The sequence below is a fragment of the Geotrypetes seraphini genome, chromosome 2, assembly GCF_902459505.1.
Source record: "Geotrypetes seraphini chromosome 2, aGeoSer1.1, whole genome shotgun sequence".
Taxonomy (NCBI): domain Eukaryota; kingdom Metazoa; phylum Chordata; class Amphibia; order Gymnophiona; family Dermophiidae; genus Geotrypetes; species Geotrypetes seraphini.
The window spans coordinates 400,664,666-400,686,529 of NC_047085.1; the positions used below are offsets into that span (position 1 = coordinate 400,664,666).

Sequence of the window (21,864 nt, forward strand, 5' to 3'; positions counted from 1 at the left end):
AAATAAACAAAGTCCCTATCAGTGCCTTAAAAAAACGGCACCCACATTGTGCCTACACTGTAGGCATGGCTATTGCCAGGGATGGTGTTAGGCATTGTAAAGTGCCTCTGTAGGCATGAGTCACATATAAGGTAGGTGCTGGGCCTACATCTCCAGGGTTTATCTTTTCCAAAGCTGTGATTCTATAAATGGTGCCGTCACATGATTAACACACGATTGGCAGCTGTTTCAAGGCAGCCATTGACAATGTCGCTGTTTATAGAATCCTGGCTTATATCAGCAGACTGTGTTCTATAATACTTGTGGAACTTGAGATATGCTAACCTAGATATCTCAATTCTGGTTTGTAAGTCTATTGTAAAATCTCACTCCACATTTCAAAGTCAGACCTTTGAAAATTGGTGCCAAAGCTGAGAATTGACCCCAATAATTTTTTTTTAGGAAGACACTGGTGTAGTAAAGGGAGGGGGGAGGGGAGGTGGACCACCCAGGGTGCTGTCTTGGTGCGGGTGCCCATACAAACAAAAAATCCAACGGGACTGTAGTGAAATGTTGAGCAACAAACAAAAAGGAAAAACTGCAGCAATGAATGTACAAGATGCCAAGTTCTTGATTAAAAAGCAAGACTTTTAATCGCAATCATTAAAAAACATTGTACAGTTTGTATCCGAAGTATGGTCCAATTGTGTGGAAAATAGCACCTCTCCATCCCCCCACACCATGCTCATGCCCTTCCTTCCCCGCCTCCCGGTACTTCTTTAAATCTTCATCAGCACAACTACTCCGGCCTGCTGCTCGCGCCAGCCTGGCTCCCTCTGAAATCACTTCTGGGACGTGGAGCCAGGAAGTGATGTAAGAGGGAAAGCCAATGCTGGCAAGAGCAACAGGCTGGAGAAGATGCTTGTGCAAATTTAAAGAGATACAAGGATGGGAATGGATGGCATGAGTGTGGCATGTGGAGCATGGATGAAATAGGGGGGGGGGTGGCATGGAAGGAGTGAGGGAACAGTGTAGAAGGAAGGGGTAAAGAGGAGTAGGGGGGTACCACTGCCCCGGGAGCCTCCTACCCTCGCTATGCAACTGATTGGAAAGTTATTGTAAGTCCTGATTGAAGAAACATTGATATCAAAGTTGATACACTGAAATCTAGTATGAATTTAGGTCTGTTTTTGCTCAAGTATTTAAACCTGAAGGAATGTGTATTGTTGTCAATATTCTTCTTAGGCATTATTTCTTTTTTCAAGTTGGTCAGTGATATCAGTGTGAGAGACGAGTTCCACTGGTGGATGAGTAATGTCAAATTACCTTAATACATTTTAAAATAAAAATCCTTTCATCTGGGCACCTTGACACAGACCCCTAGTGAGTTGAATAAGCCTTAGAAGATCATGTTACCCCAGGCAGAAAATAAGTCTACTGTAAGAAAATAACATTTTGCAATCTCTCAGAAAATGAATTCCGCTCTGTGGGTTTTAGTGAAAAAATAAATGGATGAATTCAGGTACAGTTACTATTATATCTTACTTAGAAGCACTTTTACAAAGTTGTGGCAATAAATTGCCTTAGTGCGCCATTATGTGGGTCTTTCCAGCATATTAAGGCCACTTTTTGCTGCAACTGAAAAATGCTGATTTTCTATTATCAATATTAATGGTCATGCACTAATGTTGCCATTAACACATGGGCCCTTACTGTCACCCATTTTTTTAAGCCCATGGGTAGCACACACATATTGGGATTTTACCATTGGACCCCTCAGTGCACCCCTCAGTAAGCCCTTTAAAGCTGTGTAAGGTCACATGTTAATGCATGCCATGGGTTGGTAAAAGAACCTCTTAGTGTTACATTTTATTTCACGCTCACTCATAAAAGTGGCCTACAATTTTTTTTTTTTCTTGTTCATAAACATTTTTTTAAATACAGACAAGCAAGGATGAGATCATCTTTGTTCTAGGCAATATTTTTATTCTACGAGGGGGTGCACTTTTTTTTTTCATCTCATATCATTGAAATGAGAAGTATCAAGAAGAGTGTGGAATAACTTGTAAATTTCATGGTTCCACATCATTCAATTCTTAGATGGGCTGAGAACTTTTCAGCGGCCCCTTGTAGACAATGGAAGCTCCATATAATTATTTTATAAATGAACTTCAGATTGTGGGTGTCTTTTTCCCCCCTGAATAACAGGATCTAGAAAGCCAGCCACATTTTGGATAATAAAAATTTTCCAGATAACAACATAGGCTGAAACCCATTTTTTTGTTTTGATAACAGGGATTTTAGGATTAAGAAACTTCTGAATAAGGACCCATATCATGTCTAAAAATCTGTTAATTCTATTAGTAGCTATCACCAAATGCCAGCTCATTAGGTGGTAACAGTTGAGGAGCTAATTAGTAGAATATCACAACATACTCATTTATGTTTTTAAACAGGTGTTTTGATAATCACTTACCAGTAATTGCTTCACTGATTGGCACTGTATGCAATCCAAGTGACATATGCTGCATACCCTCAAATTATGCAAATTGGATTACGTTTTGTTTACTCACACTTAGCTGTCACTTTGTATCCACCCAGAGGAGGGTCATGACCTTCAACAGCATCAAATCCAGCTGATACCAGTACAATTTCTGGAACAAACTCATTGGCAATAGGCATAACAATGGTCCTATAAAATAAAAATACAATGCAAGTTCTTATTAAGGAAAAGGTAAATGAAATACAAGAAAAACAATTTCCAAATAAATCAAAATCCATTTTCAAAATAATATCTATATAAATTTCCTTTTATAGCAATCCCTTATTCGGTCACAGACTCAAGTTACATTTTGTTTTTACTCTTTGCTTCCCTATCTCTTCTATTTGTGTTTTATATGCATTTAAATTAGTGCTTTTTTCTCTACCTACTTCTACCTACTCTAGCTATATAGGAAACACAAAAAAGGAACATAATATGATAACCTTAGTAGCCTTTTACTAAAGTCTGGCAAGTTTTTGCACTTCCCCTGTCTACTAAAGGGCAGCCCTAATACATGTTTAATATGCATTAAAACACTTTCAAAGTGCATTAAAGTATCTTTTGGTTTGTGACCTTTTTGGATGTGCTAAAAAACACATAATGAGGGGCTGCTGAAATGTTCTTAGCCCAACCAAGTAGTGAATGATGTGGAGCCATGAAACTTAAAACTTATTTCATACTTTTCTTGACACTTTTTATTTCAATGATATGAAATGAAATAAAAAATGTCAAGAAAAGTGTGGAATAACTTGTAAGTTCTCTTAGGCTTCCCTGGCTGGCATCATGATTGTTCCTGTTTTCCGGGACTTGCCACATCTGGGTAGATAGAACTGACATTTGAGCCATCATGCTGTGGCTTTCTTCAGGATATGCTGTGAGTCTGCAGCTTGCCTTTATATATATAGTGGGTTCACTGACCTAATTGAGAATAGGGAGGACAATTGGTCATGAATTTGAATTTTGGCAGGAACGTCCATTGAACACATTTTTAAATTCTGGTGGGGAAGTCTGTGGTCGCATTTATTTTTAAATTCTGTCAGATAAAAGGGGGAAACTTTGTGACCACAGACTTCCCCACCAGAATTTAAAATTCTGTCCAATGGATGTTCCTGCCAAAATTCAAATTTGTGTCACCAACTAACTTTACCGCCAAAATTCAAATCTGAAATCAACAGACCATCATGTAAGTACCATCTGCAATTGACACAACATTCTCAAATGTTTTTTTGCTGCACATTACGACTGTTGTAATTAGTATAAATGCGCTCACAGCCTTTTCATGAGGAAGTATAACAGGGGTCTCAAAGTCCCTCCTTGAGGGCCGCAATCCAGTCGGGTTTTCAGGATTTCCCCAATGAATATGCATTGAAAACAGTGGATGCACATAGATCTCATGCATATTCATTGGGGAAATCCTAAAAACCCGACTGGATTGCGGCCATCAAGGAGGGACTTTGAGTCCCCTGTGTTAAGTGCACCTGTGCTAACCACACAATTGATGGAGCACGGGGACGCATCTTCCTATAATCAAAGTGTGCAGCCTGCTTTCTGCTCATAAGCCACCTACATAGCAAGGAGTTAACATATCAGTTAATAATGATCACATTTGTACACTATAAAAAACAAACTAATTTCTGTGCTAACTTTTTAACACACTTTTGCAAAAGGCCTCTTTAATCATCTCAAAGGCTCAATACAGGGTTGCTTTGTTCTTCCTTTTCAGTGTCTGATGGTGGTGGGGGAGGGGGTGACTCAAGCAAACAAAAAAAAAAGCATAAAATAATATTCTTAACCATCTCCAGACATTTGTCAAGCATTTTCAAGGTCGATCATAAAGCGATAATGTAATAACCACAAAGGAGTGACAACAACCCAGGTCAGTTCCAGCAAGGCAATTTATTTTTATACCCCGCAGAAGCCTATGGTGTCACACAGCAACAGTACTACTGGAAAATTCTATTCAAACAACTCTGCTAGCAGTTTAATCATGAACATCCACTTTCACTGTGTAGATTTTCTTTGCTTCTTGAAAACAAAATAGTTTAAAAGTTTGAAAAAAGTCATCCCACTGTTCAATCTTGTTACATTGCTTGATAATAAATAGGGCTGCTTGTAACCTGACCCATTTCAGAACCCTCTACAGGCACATTGAGAATTAGTTTAGCATAAAGAACTGAATGGGTTAACATAACACATAATCATATATAAAAATATGTGGGTGGGGCTATATTCAAAAGGACTTGTGCGTGTGGAGGGTAATTCTGTGAAGGGGCATGTACCGTTAGGCACCAGGAACACACTTCTTTGCTTCTTTTTCTTAATTCAATATTAGCATAATAGGTCAAAAATGCACCTACACTTTAGATATGATTACTTATAGAGTGGGTATAGTGTCTGTACCTATAAATTATTATTAAAGAGTCCATATGGATTATAATACTTTATATTTTATGCATGTAATTGCATGTCCAACCCATGGTATGCCCAGACTGTGCCCATATGAACACCCACCCTCAAAGTATATGCCATCACATTTACAGAATTGTGCTGAGCTGGAAATAGCCATTTACATGTGCAGGTGCCCACATAAGTGTGCATATTTATTTATTGAAAAAATTTCTTACCAGTTTATAACTAAGCGGCTCATAATGTTAAAACATACATACATGTGGAGGGGCATAATAAAAAAAAACGTCTAAGCCCGTTTTTGGCCTAAGGCAGCAGGAAAATGTCCATTCTCGAAAAGTACATCCAAAATGGTTTTCTTTTAGAAAATCGTCTACCTGTACGACCAGGTGTTTAATCACCCAGACCGCCACTATGTCTATGTTTATTCCACATTCTTGACCAAAATTTGTCCCAAGTCCCAAGCGCCCAAAACAAGACCTTTTAGAAGTAGGAGGGGCCAGTCCTTTGTGTTGGAATCCTCAAATGTCCACAGCAGGAGTAATGCCCAATTCATCCTTCCGCCAACCCACTGACACATCCACTTGACTAGGTGCAAATTTAAAAAAGAAAAAGTACACACCTAATTTCCATTATAAAATACTAGCATATATTGGATGAATCTACATCTGAAGTGCTTGAAAAAGGTACTTTGCTGGAATCATTTGTCTTTGAATAAGAAGAACACTGTGTTTAAACTTTATTTTTGAAATGTTCAAGCATTGTTCTGCAGTCAATGCATTTGGGTATATTCTGACATGAATAAAAGCACTCAGGAGAGAAGAAAGGCTTTATTAGCTTTGAGGCAGGACACAAGGAATGTAGGGACCATTTTCTTACTTGTTTACCCCGTAAATGTTTAGTCAGTGTAGCTGGAGTGAAATATGTATTTTTTTAATGCCAGAACAGTTGAAGGCCTTCATAGATTTGAAGAAGATCTCCACTGGGACTACTAGTGCTATATGATATGTTTCTCATTGATTTTCTGGCCTCCTCTTCCCTCATATTTTGTGGACTTAGGAGAATGGAAGTTGCTTCTTGTAATGATTTAAGTTCACTTTCTTTCTCTTATGTTGTTACAATTTGCATTTCTTCAATGAGTGTACCCTTGTGATTATACTGTATGTTCAAAAGTTATTTTAAAAAAATGCTATTATGTAGGGCCTTGTGCAAGCAGTGCAGTCGCACAGGGTGAAGTTGTTTAGGGGCAGAATTATATGGACTATTTGCGCTTTTCAAACTGCTCCTTTCCTAGGGTTACCAGATTTTCCATTTGGAAAATCTGGACCCTTTAGACCCCTCTAGACCCTCCCCCAGGCCCACCCATTCCTGCCCTGTTATGCCCCAGTCCCATAGCTAATCCCACTCTAGCCCCGCCCCCTGCTACCTGCTCTCGTAGGGCAGGAGAGCATCTGCACATGCACGGGTGCCCTCCTGCTCGACTGTGATTTGTTCCAAGCTTTTCAAAACCCGGACAAAGTACCGGGTTTTGGAAAGCCACTCAACACCCTGGATATGTCCTCTGGACTTCTAGTAACCCAATCCTTTCCAAACCATAGTCCCAGTCCTACCTCCCTTCCGCTGCTGCTTCCGATCTGCAGTAGTAATGGCAAGAAGAAGAAACATCAAAGAACCAAAAAAAGAAAAGACAAGACCTCAAAATACTATGAACCAATAGCAAGAAGAAGCACTGGAGATGTCACAACCATATGAGGGATGAAGTCTTTATTGAAATAAAATCATAAAAAAATATCGATCATAAAAATTTGCGAAGTCCCAACTAGGACCCAGTTTCGGCGACCACATCGCCTTTCTCAGGGGACAATGTATATCATGTCGGCATCTCTGTTACACGACGGAGGCTTGCATTTAAAAGAGAGCTGCTTGCGTGAAAGACGTGTTATGTTGTTTGGGTCCTAGTTGGGACTTCACAAATTTTTATGATCGATATTTTTTATGATTTTACTTCAAATGGTTGTGATGTCTCCAGTGCCTCTTCTTGCTACTGGTTCAAGAAGAAGAAACATGACATTTGTATACCACATTACCCTTCAGATCTATGCGGTGTAACAAAGTAAAGAACTGCTTCAAACGCAGAGTGAAGTGCAAATTCAGTCTTTCAAAAATGTCCTAAATAAGTAGGTCTTTAACAAGTTTTGATATGATGTGGATGTAAAAAAATAATTGATGAAACATGCACAGGCCTGCTCTGCTCAGACATGTCACCCCTCCATCCAGTGTCCTCATTCTCCCTACCCTTCCATCCAGCTGTTCCAAACTCTCCCCCCCCTTTTCTCCTTCCCCATTCCCAGGTTACCTTAACTTTAATCTTTTCCCTCCTGCTTCTGATCTGCTGTAGTAACTCCTCTGCAGCTCCACAATATCTCTCTCTTATCACCCCCTGCATTCCACCCTAAGAACTCTATTCATCAGGTAAATCACTTTTATCTTTATCCTTCTCCTCTACCACCAGTTCCAGATTCAGTTTCTCCAGTTTTGCCTGGAACAGACTTCCTGAGTCAGTATATCATGATCCATATCTGGACCCATTCAAATTCTGGCTAAAAGCCCATCTTTTTGAGGTTGCTTTTAACACTTAACCTATTTTAATGCCCAGGTGGTTTTAATAATTCCCATAATAAATTCCCTAATCCCTTATTTGTCCTGTTTGTATGCCTTAAATAGATTGTAAACTCTGTCAAGTCAAGGCTGTCTTTTATGTATTTCTGTATAGCACTGCATATGTCTAGTGCTATAGAAAGAGCTAGCAGTAGTGGCAAGTATACATGCTCACATGTATATTTTGGAAGAAAGGCAGGAGTTATGTTAGAGACATTTAAATACCTGTGTGGCATAACTGCCCAGGAGACAAGTCCCTTTCGATTGAAAGGAAGCTCTGGAATAAGACAGCATAGACCAGAGGTTCCCAAACCCTGTCCTGGGGGACCCCCAGAAAGTCGGGTTTTCAAGATATCCCTAATGAATATGCATGAGAGAGATTTGCATATAATGGAAGCGACAGCTATGCAAATCTCTCTCATGCATATTCATTAGAGATATCTTGAAAACCCAACTGGCTGGGGGTCCCCCAGGACAGGTTTTGGGAACCACTGGCATAGGCTGAAGGTGCAAGGGGATAGACTCAGGAATAATCTAAGGCAGGAGTGTCCAACCTTTTGGCTTCCTTGGGCCGCATGGGCCAAAAAAAATTTTCTAGGGCCACACAAATGCTGCAGCAAGACAGAGGAAGGAGCCGGCAAGATGGTAAACACCCGGGGCAGCAGAGGAAAACACTGCATCGCCCTTGATTGGGGCCGCACAAAATACTTCACAGGGCCGCATGCGGCCATTGGGCCATAGGTTGGACACCCCTGATCTAAGAAAATACTTCTTAATGGAAAGGGTATGAAGTTGTGGAATGGCATCCTGATGGAGGTGGTGGAGACAAAAATTTAAGAAAGAGTGGGATAAGTGCACAGAATCTCTAAGGAAGAAATAGTAGATGGCAAGGGTGGGCAGACAGGATAGGCCATACGGTTTTTATCTGCCTTCATCTTTCTATTAGATTGGGTGAGATAAGAGATAGGTCCAAACCGCTACTGAGATTTTTTTTTTCCTCCATGAACAACAAAAAGTAGCATTTTGGTGTATCGATCCTATTCTCATTTTGATTTTGTGGTTTTCCTAGGTTATTTGAATGAGAGTGTCTTCTTTTTTATGTGTAGTTTTGTGGGATTTGTAAGCCACATCAATGCGACTTGATCAGAATTGCAAGATATAACATTTTAATAATAGATCAACATAAATACAATAGCAATAATTGGAAATATCAGCACTCCTGTTGTTTTCTACAGTATTCGTTTAGGTGTTGTTTCTTGAATTTAAAGATACCTTTATTTAACAATAAATACCATATTTCCCCATGTATAGGTCACCCATTTGTATAGGCTGCAGGAAACGCTTATTCTCGTTTTAAAATTCCTAGATAAGCTACCCCATTAGATAAGCCGCGGCACTACTGGAGTCCCCTGTACCTTTTAAAATAGATCCCTTGCTGGGCTGCTGGCTGCCTCCTCCAATGTCGCGGCCAGTGATGCAGGAGCAGGAGCGATCTTTTCGGCCCCACATCTTCTCAAGCTTTTGTGGTCTGTAAATATAATCTTTTTTACAGGCTCCAGCTCTTCAAGCACTCCTCACTGTCAGTTCTTCATTCATGTACGTTCATTGGGTAATAAAGATGTACTTTCCAAAACAATAAAGACAGGTCAGAACTTCCCCTCCTCCCCCAAACACACACAATGAGGTTTGCTTTCCCCTCCCCTGTGAGGCAGTGGTCTCAAACTCGCGGCCCGGGGGCCACTTGCGGCCCGCCAGGTCTATTTTGAGGCTCTCGGTATGTTTATCATAATCAGAAAAGTAAAATAAAACAGTTTCTTGATCATCTGTCTCTAGCTATAAATGACAATATTATTATTAAGATTAAGCCAAAAGGAAAAATTTATAAACTATAAAGAGTTTTACCTCATGCAAAATTGTTATTTCTTTAATAAGACATTCACTATTTTTTCTGAGGCCCTTCAAGTACCTACAAATCCAAAATGTGGCCCCGCAAAAGGTTTGAGTTTGAGACCACTGCTGTGAGGCTATATGGAGTAGTCTGAAAAATACAATGTTAGTGGGAGTACAGTGGAAAAAGTTAAACCTAAAGCTAGAAAGCCAAAAAATTCTCAAGGACAAGGCAGGAATGTGCAGTCTTCTCCAACTGCAACATTTTGGTTGGTTTAAAAATCAAATATTACCGACGTCCAAGATAATTTGACTAATTTCAAGTAGTTTAATGGAGTTTCAGATTTTGAATTGCTGAGTCTATTTGATAATTGGTAAGAAAACGTATGAGCAACCTGGTTTCTGATTGCTGTCTCGTCTACTTCCTGGAATTTTGGCAACTGAAATGCCTCACTGCAAATTAATCTTCTAGCATAGAAACGTTTTTGAGGTGTTTGACCTTTGGATTACGTCTCACTTATATACCTTCAGAGAAGGATGAAATGAGAAATGGCGACTTCTAGCAACTCTTAGCACAAAATCTTCCTTGGAGGAAGCAATTAACACTCCCCGCCCTTTTACAAAAGCGTGCAAGAGGCTTTTAGCACCAGTCAGCGTGCTGAATGCTCTGCGCTGCTCCAATGGCCATAGAGTTACTATGAGCATCGGCAGGGCAGAGCATTCACCATGTTAGCTGGCACTAGAAACCTCTTTTGTGGTTTTCTAAAGGAAGGGGGGGTTAGTAATTTTTTTTTTTTTCTAAATTCTTTATTCATTTTTAATCTTATAGCAAATATATATAATAAACATTTATCAATAAATACATCTCTTGAAATTTATCATTTATGATATTCATAGATAAAGATTTTATCCCATCCCTCCCTCCCATTCAAACAAGCATAATATTGCAATGAGTAGACATCAGTTTATATTACATTTACAATATTAAGATAGAAGGGTTGGGAGGGGGGGAATTTAAATTTATTAAAAGTTTAGATTATTAGGAAAATTTATTGATGTGTTATATTGATTGAATGGGGTTAGTGATTTTAAAAAATATGAAGAGAGAGCGGTGTTTGTGCGTTAATCAAGTTTACTAACCTAATATAATATAGGTGTTCATAAATGCTTATGTGATCATTTTTATTAATGGCCATGTGCTAGTGGAAATATTAGCACATGGCCATTAATAGGAAATAGGGAAACTCATAAGAACATAAGTATTGCCTCTGCCGGGTCAGACCAGGGTCCATCGTGCCCAGCAGCCCGCTCCCGTGGCGGCCCTCCAGGTCCTTGACCTGTAAGTTCCCACCACCTGAATTGTTTATGCCCTAATCCTGAAGTACCCTGTATAGTACCCCTCTATCTATACCCTGTAATCCCTTTCTCCTTCAAGAAGTCATCCAAGCCCTTTTTGAAACCCATTATTGTACTCTGTCCTATCACCTTTCCTGGAAGCGCATTCCAAGTGTCCACCACCCTCTGAGTGAAGAACTTCCTAGCATTCATCTTGAATCTGTCTCCTTAGCATGCGAGAAAACACAAGTACAGTAAGAGCCACTTTGACCACAATTTAGTAAAAGGTTCCCTTTGTCTGTCTGAATGAAAGTTAATTGCCCTGACTTCCAGAAATGTATCCAAATTCTTATTAAATCCAATTTTGTTACCGGCCTTGACGCCATCTTCTGATATTGAATTCCACATTTCAAAGCCCTTTCACTCAGCTGCGCTATAAAGTGGCCTGCATTGTTTTTAGCACGTGGATTTCCCATGTGCTGAGGCTACTTTTATTTCAGCTCTAAGATGGCCATAATTTCCTTTTTCCCATTAATGACCATGCGCTAATTACCCAATTAGCGTGCGTAAATTCCTTACCGTTACCTATTTTGTAGGTATAGGGGTTCCTGACTACATACGAGCCATTTAGCGCGGGGGACACCTACTCTCCACCTTCAAAACACTCCCCTCATGCTAAAAAATAAAAAGTATTTTTTAGTATATGGTGAGAGACAATTCTGGAACTACCATGGGATGTCTGATCGTGTCTCATGTTACTGCCTTTTAAACCTGCGATAAGCACAGCTAATGCCTACCGCAGATTAATGAAAGGACCCCCTTTAGGTTGAAACATTTCTATTGATTTTTATATCAGCAAATTAAACAAACCAAAATTGTGCAATGAAGGAACAAATATCTTCTTAAGAGACCCTTTTACTAAAGTGCACTAAAAGTTCCCCTACTGATCCCACCTCCTCTGATTCTACCTGTTTCCAGACAGACAGACCGGCTGTTTTTAGCACTACAGCTGTTGCTGCTGCCATTGCTGGGGTGGGGAGGCAGATTGAGCTTATGTCTAAAAGACCCCGGGGGTAGAGCAAGATGCCAAACCGGTAAGGAAGGAGGGAAGCAGGAGACAGATTCCAAATTAGGGGGAGGGGTGGGGGAGAAGAAGAGCCAGTGTTGCAAGGAAGGCTGCTTTGGTGTGTGAGCATATGACACACCTAATATATGTCACTTGGCATATCTGGCTCCACCATGATTCATAAGTGAATTGCATAGTGAGTTGGGATGAACCCTGGATGATTGGTTCTTAGGGGGTGATAAAGTACCTATCACCTCCTAACTTAGAGGTCATTTTATTAAGGCACGCTAAAGATTAGCGCGCACTAAATGCTAAGGCACCCATTATATTCTATGGGTGCCTTAGCATTTAGCGTATGCTAATCTATAGCACGTGCTAAATCTGTTAGCACGCCTTAATAAAAGGACCCCTTAAGGCACCATATACAGAAGCAGGACAAAATGTGTCTTCGTAAGAGGACTGCTTTGTAAAAATCAGTAATGAAAACTGTATAAATACTTACCTTTCACTTTTAATCAGAATCTTACTAATGTTTTAGCCAAATTTTCTAGCAAAAAACAACTCGGAAATGTGAAAAGCCAATAATATTGAGATAAACACTTTCACCAATGCAATAGAATGGAATGTCACAAAGAACAGTGCTGCTGCAGTTTCAATTTAGGGAGTATCAAATGACTGGAGGAAAAAGCCTCAGATAAGAACCCTTCCACCACCACAATGGTGGTCCAAGGTGGTCAGGCGAACACCTCACTGGCGAAAAAACCTCCAGACTAACTCCCAATGATAGTAAACTTGAAGCAGGGCTGTTGTGCAAAAGATAGAGGAAAAATCCACTTATCTATTTTCGATCGGTACACCGACGATGGCCAGCGTTTCACACATCTGCTGCCTCAGGGTGTAGAAAAATCCGATCACACTAAAACCAGAATTGAAACAAAACTTTAAAGTCAAAAACTGGACAGTTGCACGGCTTCACAAACTGAAAAAGAAGCCATAGGGACATACCTTTAAACTGGACGCAAACCGCATCTCAAGATCAAAAGATGGCTGCACCACGACTGTACTGGGATATTTATAGCACTCCCGGGTAACACACCCGGAAGTGAATATGTAGCAAGAATTAATGCCGCGGCGGTGACTGTGTTACCCGGGAGTGCTATAAATATCCCAGTACAGTCGTGGTGCAGCCATCTTTTGATCTTGAGATGCGGTTTGCGTCCAGTTTAAAGGTATGTCCCTATGGCTTCTTTTTCAGTTTGTGAAGCCGTGCAACTGTCCAGTTTTTGACTTTAAAGTTTTGTTTCAATTCTGGTTTTAGTGTGATCGGATTTTTCTACACCCTGAGGCAGCAGATGTGTGAAACGCTGGCCATCGTCGGTGTACCGATCGAAAATAGATAAGTGGATTTTTCCTCTATCTTTTGCACAACAGCCCTGCTTCAAGTTTACTATCATTGGGAGTTAGTCTGGAGGTTTTTTCGCCAGTGAGGTGTTCGCCTGACCACCTTGGACCACCATTGTGGTGGTGGAAGGGTTCTTATCTGAGGCTTTTTCCTCCAGTCATTTGATACTCCCTAAATTGAAACTGCAGCAGCACTGTTCTTTGTGACATTCCATTCTATTGCATTGGTGAAAGTGTTTATCTCAATATTAGCCAAATTTTCTGACATTTATCAGCTATCAATATTCAATGTTTGATGGAGCTTATGTCTATCATACAGTAACTGACTGTTGCATAAGTCCAAGATTATGGATTAAATGTGGCCATCAATAAATATTAGTTTGAACTATTTTTTTCCCTTTCTGATTAACCCCGCCTTTTACAAAGCCGCGTTGTTTTTTAATCTCCGGCAGCAGCAGTATTAACTCAGATGTTCATAGGAATTCTGTCAGCATCGGAGCTAAAACCGCCGCGGCTGGTGATAAAAATGTCTAATGCAGCTTTGTAAAAAAAAGGGGGGGGGAGAGAGTAATTGACTTCTCACGCCAAAACAAGAGAAAACACAAGGTAGAAACATTTCAGCTTTTCAGTTACAGCTGAGCACTGCAAATAACAGAGAAATCAATGTGCCAAAAATGATTCAGTAAGGAATTTCTCAGGATTGTGATATTCTTGGAATTTTGAAAAAATCCACTTTGGTGTCTTGATTTTTAAGAGTCATTCTATCAATGCAGGAACAAAATGAATAATTATTATAAGATTCTAAGATGATGCCAATTGATAAAAACATCAAAAACAAGTTTCATGTTTATTCATGTCTTGATATACTGCAAGTCGCAGTGGCATCAATGTAGTTTACATAGTAAAAAAAAAAAAAAAAAATTATCAGAGAGGAGGGAGCAGTAAAAGCAAAAGGACAGAGGTACAAAAGGAAAAGTGGCATTGCATTCAATGGTAGGAAAGTGATAATGTAAGTTAGTATAATATACTGGCCAACATCTGACAAGTAGAAATATTGGATCTACGTTCCAGGCCTTTCTCACTTTGAGCTCCCACTTGAGCACTTTAAAAATAATATGGCCTCTGCACCTGATCCTTAGATTCACAGGAACAGAGAAGAGAAAGAATAGAGGGAAAGAAAGTGAATACTACTGGCCTGGTGTCCTCCAGGATAAGGTTGAGAATCTCTGGTGTAGATCACTGTTCACTCTAAGCCAGAGGTCTCAAAGTCCCTCCTTGAGAGCCGCAATCCAATCAGGTTTTCAGGATTTCCCCAATGAATATGCATGAGATCTATATGCATATTCATTGGGGAAATCCTGAAATCTCGACTGGATTGCAGCCCTCAAGGGACTTTGAGATCCCTGCTCTAAGCTGAGCAGGAATCCTCCAACTGCATTGTGGCCATTGGAGGGGGAAGGCGGTGCTTCAATATTGTGCTTTCAGTCACTAGGGCAGGTAGGTTCCCTGGAGCCCTACAGAGGTTGCCTGGCCCTCTCTATTGAAAATGCCATAGTGAAACAGCACCTCCCATTGGCAGGATAGTAGGTTGTGGACTCCCATTCAGCTTAACAGGAACAGTAGTGCAGAAGGATGAGAGAGAATTCACTCTCGTGGTTTTTTTTGCCTCTACTTTTGCTTTTCCTCAGTAGTATTCACTTTCTTTCCCTCTATTCTTTCTCTTCTCTGTTCCTGTGAATCTAAGGATCAGGTGCAGAGGCCATATTATTTTTAAAGTGCTCAAGTGGGAGCTCAAAGTGAGAAAGGCCTGGAACGTAGATCCAATATTTCTACTTGTCAGATGTTGGCCAGTATGCCTTGCTAAAATATTTCTGTAGCCGAGCTGCAGCAGATAATAGGAAAACACTGCACAACCTAATAAATCAAGGAGTTGCACAACAGTGCAGACCTCTTCTAATAACAAATAGTTGATTCATCCAGCAGCACTATCAGGCCATGAGAATTTTGAACAGAAAAATGCAAATTTGACACGTTTTCAGTCAAAGGAAAGAGCAGTAAAGCACAGCTCAAATATAGAAGAGTACAAATTATTCTGTTATATTTGTTGCAGCATGATAGTAGACTAATTGTGGGGGCTTTGAGCTGGCATCCTTTGGCATTACTGGGAAGTCTGCCTCACTCATACAAACTCTATTGAAATTGTCAGAGCATTGTCCACAATACTCTGTTTTCTTTACTCATTTTTAAATGTAATACCAGTATCCAACTTCTGTACAATAGCTAGGTCTGTTTTCGGATCAAAATTAGGAGTTTCCTGGTATAACTGCACTGGCACAAAATCTCACAAGCTATAATTTGATGTATGGCCCCAAATATTTTCTTCTACACACCCACAGGCATCAAGCTTCATGGAATGATGGCCTACGGATTATCTTTCTAGCTCTTCTTAGAGACAAGAAAATTCAGAACATTTGTAAAGATGTTCAGATACCAATGAATATATACTGTACAGCTTCTTATGACTTGCTTCTACAACGTAATAAAAATGTGGGTTATGATAATTGAATTGCAGTCCTCTGTGTGACCTGCATATGAGAAATATGGTATATACTATATACTTCATTAATCATTTTGAGTACTCTAATAATGATTCTTTCAGCTAATGTGCATCTTGTTTTTTGCTTTTGTCTTTGCCACTGATGAAGAAGTGTGTACTAGGTCATCCTCCAGTTCCCATCAATCATTCCTTGGATACCTTCCCATTTCTTGTGGCATTTGTACAACCTGTGTCTTGAGTTCTACCAGATTCAAGTCTTTGTGGGTTCATGTGCGCCCTTGGGACCATTATATGAGATGGGATTGCTTGCATACATACAACTCAGAGAGTAATTTCCTGTTGTATATTTTTTGACACCACAAGTGGTCTTAATTGGTTTCCCAGATTTCTGATGCAATACAACCTGTCCTACTAAAATCTGAATTGCCTATTGCCTGAAATTCCTTGATTCTTCAGGTAGTGTGTTTCCACCACTTGATTTGCTTGTAAGAGATATGATTATGTGTAGGGAACAAATAAGAAATATGCAATTAATTTCTTATTATTTTTCTGTCTGTAGTTCCTTTTTTAAGGAGTTTTCACCAACTCGGCTCATCTTGATAAGACTCTCTTTGCTTTCATTGAATGCTAAACCATTATTTTGTGCTTATTTAGTTTCCTCATTATACTCAAACTTTTGACACTATTAATTGTACTACTCTTCTGTGATCAAGTCTATCATTAAGGGGGGAAATTCATCATGGGGGCTAAATGATTTAGAGGTGTATTTTTGATATGATATCTAAAAGTAAGTTTAGACGTTTTCAAAAGTGTAAAACTCAAATAGAGATAAAGGCCATTTTCGAAATAGCAAAACGTCTTTCTTTTTTTTCCGAAAATGACCATTTCAATTTGTGTTCACCCTTAGTGCATCTATCTTTTTTGACCATTTTTGAAAGAAAAGTCTAAAAGAAAAATGCACAAAACAAGCCATTGGGATGTAGGAAGGACCAGCAGTTTAAGTAGACTAGCCACACAGACATCCCAACAGAGCAGTGGGGCTCCTTAGGCTGCACTGTAGTGAACTTTTATGTAAAGGGCCCAGGAACGCATCTCAACATAACCCCCCATATCAGGGGTGTCAAAGTCCCTCCTCAAGGGCCACAATCCAATCAGATTTTCAGGATTTCCCCAATGAACATGCATGAGATCTATTAGCATACAATGAAAGCAGTGCATGCAAATAGGGATCTCATGCATATTCATTGGGGAAATCCTGAAAACCCGACTGGACTTTGACACCCCTGCCCTATATTGTGTGGTGAGCCCTCCAAATCCTACAGAACCCTACTATATACCATACCAATAACTTTTATGCCTGCAGGTGTCACCTATATATAGGTACTGTGGGATTTGGGTGGATTTTGGAAGACTCGCATAGACTACCATAAGTGTAATAGTCAGAGTGAGGTTTGAGCCTGAGTCTCCATCTCTGTGGTTGACTATACCAGTGGTCTCCAATCCTGTCCTGGAGGACCACCAGGCCAATCGGGTTTTCAGGATAGCCCTAATGAATATGCATGAGAGAAATTTGCATATAATGGAAGTGACAGGCATGCAAATCTGCTCCATGCATATTCATTAGGGCTATCCTGAAAACCCAATTGGCCTGGTGGTCCTCCAGGCACAGAGTTGGGGACCACTGGACTATACCATTACTAGGCTACTCCAGGAACCTGCTTGCCGCTTTATTAGGACTGACCGTAACATCTGAAGCTATCATATAGACAGGTATGCACTATTTCAGTCACATCTTTTAGGAGGTGGGAGAAGGTCAGTGCCCACTGGAGGAGTTTAAGGGATCATGTTTACATCCCTCCAGTAGTCCTCTGCTCAGCATCTTTTAGCACTTATTTACTATTAAAACAGGTCTAGCACTAAGGGGAAAATGCTATAAACGGTGTCCTGATTTTAAGCAGTGGCAGGCGTCCTACAGCTGTCTAATCAGCCAATTGGGTTGCATGCTTTTAGAAAAAATTTACTCGAGGCAGGCGGCCTACACTGTAGGCATTTTTGCGAGTCTAGGGAGATGCATGGGAACACTTAAGCTCACGCAAGGCTAGGTGTAGGTATGGTTTCACCCGTAAGTGGCCTTAGACAAGTTTAAGGCGTCTTTCTAGAGCCCCCAACAGACGTCTGAAATTTAGGCCATTAAAATGTTGGCCTACATTTCAAAAAGATGTAGCTGCTGAGCTGATCGCAGCAAGGAAATCTCCCTACTGTGATCAGCTAAGTGACCGCGACAGGGAATCCCCAAACCCCACTGCAAGTCAGACAGCAGGAAGGATGCCCATTCCCTCCTGCCGCCACTCCTGACACCCCTGACACTGTACGCGGCAGGATAGATGCCCAATTCCTCCTGCCGTCACCCCAGAACCCCCACCTGACACTGTCCACAGCAAGAGGGATGTCCAATTCCTCATGCAGCCACCCTGACCCCCCTCAAAGTCTCCTGGCAGGAGGGATGCCCACTCACTCCTGCCAGAACCCCCTGCCCCACAAAAAACCCCAAATGCGATTGGCAGGAGGGATGCCCACTCCCTCCTACCAGCAGGTCCTACCCCAAACCTTCCACCCTGGTACCCCAATCAAAGTCTTAAGCAGCTCCCATGGCATCCCAGAATGGAGGCCCATCAAACATCTCTCAGCTGAAAGAATTCTGCATTGGGGAGTGGGTCAAACTTTCCTCAGACCGATGTCAGAGACTAGTAGATGGCTACAAGAAGCGTTTCACTGTAGTTATTTCAACCAAAGGGGTAACACTAGCTATTAGGGTATCCTAATTTATTCCTCAGTTAGAATACATATTTTTGTGGATATCTTTTGTTTCATGAGTCAGTCAAGGAAACTTTTGTTGTTTATCCACAATTACATCACTTTCTTTTCCAGAGATAAATAAAAAAAAGATTTGACATCGATATGTAAACATTTCTTAAGAAAGAACTGAATATTTCATGGGGTGTCCTAATTTTTTCACAACTGTATATTGTTAACCATTAAAGAACACATGATTAATTTCAAGATTTGCTTGGAACCACATAAAATGAGTATCATTAGAATGAGAAATAATATGAATGCTCCATATTTCCCTTCATCGGGAGAAGAGAGGGCAAGGTGTGATCACTTAGGGCTCCTTTTACAAAGGTGTGCTAGCGGTTTTAGCATGAGCACTAGCTGCTACCACCTCCTTTTAAGCAGGCGGTAATTTTTCAGCTAGCGTGTGCTAATCTTGTGCCCTTAATAGTTAGTTTAGAAGATTCAATGGTTGATAGGTGTGTCTCTTGAAACCACACATTATCAGGTATGATTTGTTCATATAATCTGGATCTATTTTTCTCTTGATGGGATTAGTAAAACCTTCTTACATTACCCCTGAGCTTGTCACCTCTTAACTTCATCCTATGCCATCTTCTTCTGGAGTTTTCCTTCATTTGACAAAGACTCACCTCCTGTACATTAATGCCACGGAGATATTTAAACATCTCTATCATATCTCCTCTTCCCCATCATTCCTCCAGAGTATGTATATATTAAGGTCTCTAAGTCTGTCTCCATATGATTTATGACATAGACCATTAACCAATTCTGTAGCAGCTCTCTGGACTGACTCCATCCTATTTATATCTTTTTGAAGGTGCAGTCTCCAAAACTGCGCAAAGTATTCCAAATGGAGGCCTCACCAGAGACTTATACAATGGCATTATCAGCATCCTCCTGACTTTGACCATTGCCTTTTCTACCTGTTTTGCCACCTTGAGATCATTAGACACAATCACCCCCAAGTACTTATAAGACCTGAGAAGTGGTTGGAAATTCAAGTAAAGCCATTAAACTTACCCCTTCTTTTACAAAGGTGCACAATGCTTTTTAGCGTGGTAAATATTAGCACGCGCTAATCACGTGCTAAATGCTAACGCGTGCATGTTATCCTATGGACGTGTTAGCGGTTAATGCATGCTTTTGCTAAATGCGCGCTAAAATGCTTAGCACACCTTTGTAAAAGAGGGTGTTAGCCTATACATTATTGTTAATGTCAACAATAAAACTATGGGTTAACAAATCTACAGAGGTAGCACAGTCACAGAAGCGATGGAATAGTAATTAATTAATTAATATAGAGTCATATAAGCATGGCAAACATCATTATATGAAGGATTAGAGCATTTATATGGAAATAAAGAATGAGTAATGTGCCTACAGTAAATTGTTATCACATTCCTTGGCAGTAAAGCAATTGCATCATATCTGGACAAGAGTTTTATACCTTTAGTGAGAATGGCTATTATACTTCATATGATGATTTACCTCTTGTAAATACTCAGCTCAACAGGGTTTGTGACATCTTTAGGAGGGTTATTCGGTGTAACTTGACCCCATCTGCTTTTAGTTTAGGGCAGAATGCCAATAGTGGTTTGTGACATGTAACTGATTCTTTGCATAAATGTGGGACAAAAAGACTTGTAGTTCCTTCATATTTGATAGGAGCCCTTAGACTTGCTTATTGCATAATATCTTTAACACTTGATGTTGACGCAACAATGATACCACAATTGGTCTCAGGTATTTCTCATATTGAGAACTTTGTATTTGGATTCAAAATACCCTATTAATCTCCAGTAGCTTTTTAAAACTTAGATCCAAGAGCTTCAGCAGGAAAACATCTAAAAACTCGACTAGATCGTAAGATTCTCTCCATTCTGGGAGGCCTAAAATCCTGAAGTTGTTTCCATGTGCTCTATTAGCTGCTTCCTCCATGTCGCATTCTAGTTGTGAGATGTGTCGCGTCTGTCGGTGTAGTGTTTTTATGGATTCCTCAACTGCCTTTGATTTGATTTGATAGTAAATTTTTCCTTCATAGACCCAAGATTAGTTTTGATTTTGCTTGTATCTTGTTTAGTTTCCAGTAGGAGATCATGTAAATCAGTGGTCCCCAACCCTGTCCTGGAGGACCACCAGGCAAATCGGGTTTTCAGGATAGCCCTAATGAATATGCATGGAGCAGATTTGCATGCCTGTCACTTCCATTATATGCAAATCTCTCTCATGCATTTTCATTATGGCTATCCTGAAAACTCGATTGGCTTGGTGGTCCTCCAGGACAGGGTTGGAGAACCACTGATGTAAATTACATAATTCATAGAAACATGATGGCAGATAATGGCCAAATGGCCCATCTAGTCTAGTTTTTGGGGTGAAGAAGGCTCAAGATAGTGTCATTTCCAGGTTTACATGTCACCACATTATTGCTATTAATCACTATCACTTGCGCGCCAGCAAAAGATTCTACAGTATATTCCTATGACTCCTTGAGATTTAATTGATATCCACTGGAACAACATGTTCAGGCTGCAATTAGCTGCAGCACTTGCTAGTGCCCCCTAATTAATGAATTAATTTCTAATTTAATTAATGTAATTATTTGGTTATATTATCACTGACTGCTTGTTAAAGTACAAGAGTTAAGGGTAGTTTAAAGCTGCCTGGATCAAGTTGAGTTAAGGAATATTATATAGTCACAAGATGAGTAGTATTGATGTTATATTTAATAAATGAGCTGCAGCCAAAATTTCCCCATTAAGTGGTTTATGGTATACTATATCATTTGATTGCCTACATAGATGCCAGTGCCAAAGTTATCTTTCGAAGAATAGGTGCCACATAGGCACTTTTTAGTTGACTAACTATAGATACACACTAATAGGATTGCCATCTCATCAGACATTGGTGAACTTCTTTTCAATATCAGCCCACATATAACCTTTTTTAAAAAAAAAATATATATATATCTTTGCTCTTAAAATAAGAGGAAGCAGCAATGCTTCCATCCTTAGGGCATTTGTACTATGGTAGACCTCACATAATAAGTGTTTTGTTTTCTCAAGAACCAAAATGGATACTCTGAGATTAACTGACACAGAGCAGAGAGATCATTTGCTGAGCTTTCAAGAGCTAAGAGGACCTTCCTCAGGCATCCCACACACTATTAGCATTTTG

The 21,864-nt window shown here is 40.1% G+C and overlaps 1 protein-coding gene across 1 annotated transcript in view; it reads right to left on the bottom strand.

Moving 5' to 3' along the window:
* LOC117354089 (histone deacetylase 4-like) overlaps window positions 1-21,864 on the bottom strand; it is a 369,845-nt gene that overhangs the window by 203,329 nt on the left and 144,652 nt on the right. The window contains exon 6 of the mRNA XM_033930944.1: window positions 2,553-2,671. Coding sequence (XP_033786835.1) covers window positions 2,553-2,671 — 119 coding nt within the window. The remainder of the gene's footprint in view (window positions 1-2,552; window positions 2,672-21,864) is intronic.